The following is a 6,510-nucleotide window of genomic DNA, read 5'->3' as shown; positions in this document are numbered from 1 at the left end:
GCTGAATGTGAAAGTCGATGGAGTAACCATTCCGACCATCAAAAGTCCCAAAATAGTTGGTGTCACAGCTCTTCAACATTCTCCTCAAAGGCCACTAAAATTGGCGATAAGGTCAGAAGTAGGAACAAGGTCCGCAAATCACTTACCTCCAGCACTTTGGGTGCTGACAAAGTAACCTTGTTCACCACGTTCAAAGCAATTAGCCGGTCTGTGGTAAGTGGCCAGTGGGGTCTCGTCAACTGGGGGAGAATACTCCATCCCTAAACCTCTTAAGCGGCCATTTTGTCTGTTCGGGACAGTGAGGGTTTCAGTTAAAAAGTTTTTAAGGGAAGGGTGAGGGCATGCCAATTATCCCATAGAAAGTATATTTTGGGAATGATTGCTACAACAGTAACTTTTCTAAAATTGCCAATTAGAAAGATAGCAAAAACCCTAGCACCGGATATTCGCAAAGATTTTCTAAAAAATAAAAGTTTTTGGCAAAAATTTTCTTTAAAAAAAAATTCACAAAACATCGTTGGAAATACAAACTTTTGAGGCAAATATTGCGTTATGCCATCTTTTGTCTTCTATCAAAATTGTGAAAGTGCTGAATTTCCTACATCTTTCTCTCCACTCATCTCCCTTAAGCCACACTCCACTTGTAAGGGGGTGTGTGTAGGCTATTCTTATATATCTTAACCATAAATTGAAGCATATATCTTAAGGGCTTATTTCTTTTATATATAAACATTAAGCTCAGGTTTCTGATTTCTTGCTTGCTGCTTTCGGCTTTGCGTTGGGGCTGGTTAAACAATTATTTATGCATGATTTTCTCAAAATCTTTTTGTTATTTTTTTCTGAAGTTGGGGTTTCTTCGGCTTCTCTTCTTTGCTTGAACGGAAATTTGACTAATCAGTTTTGGAGGGGCGGTTGGTTGATCCACCACACTGTGCTCAGTAGAAGCTGCGCAAGAACTTCGTTATGAATCAAAACCGTTAGCTTGCACCGGCCCCAGTAACATTTTGAGCCATTTCTGAGGTTGCCAGCGGGGTGGCTTTTGTGGTAATGCTGCTGTTAGAAGTCTCCGTCGTCGCTGGAGTCTCACTTTCCGGGCTGCTGGCACTTAAAATGCTCGCAGCACTGGACATGGACTTGACATAGTGCATGGGCTTTATCGATTTCAATTGGGTGGTGCCATTGAAGCGTACATTGACTTCGCCCACCATGCTTAGTGGATGCATGGCCTCGGTTTTATTGAGTTCGGGCAGCATGGCTTCGGCGGCCTGATTGGCTGGGGCGGCCTTTGCAGGAGATGTAACCGAAATCGTTTCGCTATTGCCGCTGTACAAATGGCGGCTAGCATTGGGTGAAAATACTGCTGGGGTACTCTTGTAGCCCATGCGACTGAAGATGCTGCCAGTGCTTAAGGAACTACATTGACTGCTATTGCTGCTGGTGCTGGGTGGACTGAGGGGGGTGCCCACACCACTGTCCACCTCCAAAGGGCTCTTAATGCTGGCCATATAACGATCAACATGTTCGGGTAGCTTCAATTCATCCAGACGCGTTTGCATTTCCTGCAAATTGGGTGCACCCTTGTCGTCGTACAAACGATTGGGCCTTTGTTGTATGTGCTGGCGAGATGATTGCTTAGTCAACTCGGGGGAAAGAGGCGTTGTCGTCCTCTGCCGGGTGGGCGATAGTGAGCCCACCTCATTATTGACTGCCGAGGAGAGTAGGCTGGCGCCCCCACCACCATCCAAGCGATTCAGTTTCTGTTGCCTTAACTGCTCGTAAGATTTCTCAAAATAGGGTGTCTTCTTGGTTTTTTGGGGCGAACCATGTTCTTCTTTTTCGTTCAACTCTTCGAGGACTTTGAGTGGAAACCCCAAATGACTATTGACCGAAATTGATTTGCCTATTTTGCGTTCAGTGAACAGGGGACGGCGCCTTTGCCGATCGAGATCATCCAATTGCTGCAGCACGCGACGTACTTCCTGTGGTATTTCCAAATCAGCATTTCTTTCGACCAAGTGGCCCACAAAGCGCCCCAAGGTTTGTATTGTCAATTCCAGGGATTGAACTTGGGATTGTAGATTGGTTATTTGGGATTGTTGCGAGGACCGTGTCTTCTCCAATTGCACTATTGAAGATTGAGCGAACTGGTTGAGTTTTAAGAAGAAGAAAAGAGAAATTATTTCAGTTGTAATGAAGCCCCAAGGGGGCTGGGTTTCGTTTCTTACCTGTAGCTGCTGCTCCAAATGTTGATTCCTTGACTTCTCTTGATTTAGCATATCCAAGTGATGGTTTGTGGAGGTTATCTCCTCCTGCAACACATTATACTCCACATTATATTCCATTAACTGTTTGTTGATGTCCAATGTGAAGACCTGAAACGAGAGAATCATTGTTATATCAGGTAAATGTCCCACACTTCGCATAAAGGTTACAAATAAGGGTTACAGAACTCAATGAGAATTGCTTCCTCTCCCCACTGCATTCGTGTCTATATACCAGAATAGACCTATCAAGTAGCCAAATTTATATGTGGAGGTGACGATCCTCGTCAAGCTGTTGTAGGTGAGCAAGCTCGTTCCGGTCCAAAGGACCGATCGCCGCAGGAACATGGTGACCATAGTTGTGTAGAGTTTTGTGGTAATGACGAGGAGGAGTTTGGAGGTCGATCTTTGACGAACACCGGGGAAGGCGGTGCAAGATGTCACATATCCAATGGCAAAGGATGCATGAGACTACTACTCAGATTACTGACTGATGTTCTGAATATTTACTCCTTTGGGACAGGACTATGGAAGAACGCCTATTTCGTTGCCAGAACCCCTCCAGGCACTCACCCCTCTTGTAATACAGGACCACTGTAGAAGCTTGCAGTGGCTGACTTGAGGAAGCCTCCATATTTCCCGCACTCCTACTGTTTCTAATTCTCGCCGTCTTAGCCATCCCCATGCCAGTGAGACATGTAAATCATGCCTCAGATACGAAAGCATTCTTCTTCCGGAATTTGCACTGGAGGGTGCTTAACATTATTGAAGCGGTACTTTTATTTAGTACAAGGAAAAGGGGAAGGATACAAACCCAAACCATTTCCATAGAAATGGGTAACCAAAGTATTGGTACTACATCTTCCCATTCTCAAAGGAGTGGGAAAGATACTAAAAATGTCCATTCCCACGAGAAGGGGTACTAAAAATACCTTTTCCCAAGCGAAACAGTGCTAAAGCTTTGCAAGGAAGTGGGTATGTAAACTTTGCATTCCCTTGGTTAGGGGTATTAAATCTACTCATTAGCTACGAAGTGGGTACTAAAACTACCCATTGCCAAGGATTAGTATCCAGTTCCATGGCAATGGGTAGTTTTAGTACTCATTACCATGAAAGTGGGTATTAAATCTACTCATTCCCAGCGAAAAGGCTACTTAAACTACAAATTTCCAAGAGAAAGGGAACTTAAACTGGTCATAATGTAGAGAAGGGGTACTAAAATTGGTCATTCCAAAGAGAAGGGAATCGGTACTAAAACAATACACTCCCAACGGAATGGAAACAAAAAACTGTCCATTTCCAAGAGCATACTAAAACTACACATTATCTGGTAAGGGGTACTAAAACAGGCCAATTGAAAGAAATGGGTGCTAAAACTACAAATTCGCAAGGGTACTAAAATTTCACCTATCCAAGGGAATGTAAACTAAAACAACCCATTCCAAAGGATGCGTACTAAACTACAAATTTCCAAGGAAATGGGTATTAAAACTACCCACTCCCCTGGAAGTGGGTACTTAAACCACCAATTCTCGTGGAAGTGGGTACTAAGACTACTCATTTCGGAGAAAGTGAGAACTAAAACTATCCATTTCCGTGAAAGTGGGTACTAAAACTACAAATTACCGTAGAAGTGGGTACTTAAACTTCCCATTCCATGGAAGTGGGTACCTGGAAGAGGGGACCAATACCCCAGGAAGTGGGTACTACAACAACCCATTTCCTTGGATACTAAAACTAGCTATTCCTATGGAACTGGGTACTAAAACTATCAATCCCTTTTGAAGAGGGTGCTTAAACTACCCAATTCTTTGGAAGTGGGCATTAAAACTACCCATTCCTTTGGAAGTGGATACTAAAACTACCCATTCCTCAAGAAGTTGGTATTAAAAGTACCTATTCCTATGAAAGTGGGTACTAAAACTACCCATTATTTAAGAAGTGGGTACTAAAACACCAATTCCTTTGGAAGTTGATACTAAAACTAGCCATTCCATTGGAAGTGGGTACTTAAACTACCCATTCATTTGGAAGTGGGCACTAAAACTACCCATTCCTTTGGAAGTGGATACTAAAACTACCCATTTCTTTGGCAGTTGGTACTAAAACTACCTAACTTATGAAAGTGGGTACTAAAACTACTCATTATTTTGGAAGTGGGTACTAAAACTGCGCATAACTTTGTAAGTGAGTACTAAAACTAATATTGGAAGTGGATACTAAAACTTCCAATTCCTTTGGAAGTGGGTACTTAAACTATCCATTCCTATTGAAGCGGGTACTATAACTACCGATTCCTGTGGAAGTGCGTACTAAAACTACACATGTCCTTGGAAGTGGGTACTATAACTACCGATTTCTGTGGAAGTAGGTACTAAAGCTTCCAATTTCCATTAAAGTGGGTACGAAAACTTCCAATTTCCAATGAAGTGGGAACTAAAACTACCCATTTCTTTGGAAGTCGGTACTAAAACTACCCAAAACTTTGAAAGTGGGTACAACACCTACCAATTCCCATGGAAGTGGTTACTAAAACTATCTATTCTTTTGGAACTGAGTACTTAAACCAACCATGCCGTTGGAAGTGGGTACTAAAACTATGCTTTCTTTTGGAATCGGTACTAAAACTAAGCTTTCCTTTAAAAGTTGGTACTAAAACTATCCATTTCCATGGAAGAGGGTACTAAAACTACTAAATTTTTGAAAGTGGGTACTAAAACTCCCTTGACATTGAAAGTGGGTACTAAAACTACCCATTTCTATGGAAGTGGCATTGGGTTTAGTACCCAATAACTACCCATTTCTATGGCAATGAAATGGGAAATTCAAAAACTTACCATTTCCAAGGTCAAGGGTACCTAACTACCCATTCCCAAGGTCAATCGTACTAAAACTAACCATTCCCAAGAGAAAGAATATTAATACTACCCTTTCCCAAGGGCCCGAAACCCATTTGTTTAAATCCTGCCTTTGTAACCAGGGATAAACTCTTCGTTAAAATTGAACCACAAGTCAATTACTTCACTTACCATTTTCAAAACTTTTTCCATGGTTTTAGCATCGATTTTCGGCACCACTGTCTTCAAATAATCCATAATCTCCTCAAAATTATCACGAGCCAGCAACTCCGATTCATGGACAGTGAGTAATGCAATGGCAAATTTGAATATAACCTCCGATGACTCCAAGAACATTAAATCAAAGACACGGGCCACAAAACCCAAGGGGAACTGTGAACTGAAGACGGTTAAGATCCAAGGAGCAGCATACAGTGTGGGTGAGACATCATTTTGATCGAGCCAAACATAGAGATCAGGCAAATGATCCTTGACCAGGCGAGACAATTGATACAATTGCAATTGGAACTTTTTCATATCGGGCAAGTATTTGGTGCGCATTTGACGATGGAACATCAAATGCTTCAGCAGTTGGAAGGCCTCAGCCTCTTCGCACTGGAAATAGGAAATTATTACCAATCATAATTCAAAATTTCATTAACCCAAAGGGACTTACATGCAATAGCAGTATACCACATATAAAACCCAGACCCTGGCAATAACCCAATTCCGGATCCAATATCGAATAGGCCTTTAATAGATTAAACAAGGACAGCTGACCCAAGCCCAAGGGATCCTTGTAGAATTTGTGATTGGGAAAGGTACGACCCAAATCTATGAATATGGCATGCTGATGTTCGGTGAGATTTTTCAACAAAGCATGATAGGGGGTATTGAAATTGGGAAATTTCTTGGTATCCACCGGGGCGGTATACATGGAATGTTGCTCGGCCAAAAAGGACCAGACCTCGCCACGCTTGGAGCGGGGCACTCCTGTCTTAATGGCCTGGGCCAAGACTTTGGGATCCTTCTTATTGCCTATCTTCATGGAGTCACGCTCAATGAACATTTCCCAGCGATCGATAAGCTGCTTGTCGCAGGGCACTATTTCCTCATAGTCCAATTTCATGCGTTTCAATTCATTTTCATTTTGTCTGGCCTGCAGCATGGCATTTTCGGTTTCCATGCGATTGAGCAAAATGGTCTGACGAATGGCGGTTTTCCAGAGTTCGCGAAGCTCTTCACGGGTGCGTTTGCCAATTTTGGGTTCTAGAAAAGGGGAGAGGTGATTAAAAAATTTTACTTGGCAATAAGTGTTTGAAACAGGGCTGCTAAGTCTGAGCAGCGACTCCGAACCCAGGCAAGAGACGAAGTCAGATTTTTAAGCCGGAGTCGTAACTCGGTCAGGTTAA

The 6,510-nt window shown here is 42.6% G+C and overlaps 1 protein-coding gene across 7 annotated transcripts in view; it reads right to left on the bottom strand.

Annotated features, from left to right (window-relative positions):
* Positions 1-534: 534 nt before the first annotated feature.
* Positions 535-6,510, bottom strand: part of LOC106088983 (TBC1 domain family member 4) — a 121,512-nt gene continuing 115,536 nt past the window's right edge. For all 7 annotated transcript variants that reach the window (XM_059362363.1, XM_059362362.1, XM_059362364.1 and 4 more), the window contains 4 exons: positions 5,775-6,367; positions 5,291-5,713; positions 2,226-2,372; positions 535-2,144 (listed from right to left, as the gene is read on the bottom strand). In XM_059362363.1, the coding sequence (XP_059218346.1) occupies positions 978-2,144; positions 2,226-2,372; positions 5,291-5,713; positions 5,775-6,367 (2,330 nt within the window). In that variant the 3' untranslated portion in view covers positions 535-977. The remainder of the gene's footprint in view (positions 2,145-2,225; positions 2,373-5,290; positions 5,714-5,774; positions 6,368-6,510) is intronic.

Source organism: Stomoxys calcitrans, chromosome 2, assembly GCF_963082655.1.
Source record: "Stomoxys calcitrans chromosome 2, idStoCalc2.1, whole genome shotgun sequence".
NCBI classification, from domain to species: domain Eukaryota; kingdom Metazoa; phylum Arthropoda; class Insecta; order Diptera; family Muscidae; genus Stomoxys; species Stomoxys calcitrans.
Note: the sequence above shows the minus strand (reverse complement) of the source record. Positions and strands in the feature narration are given on the sequence as shown.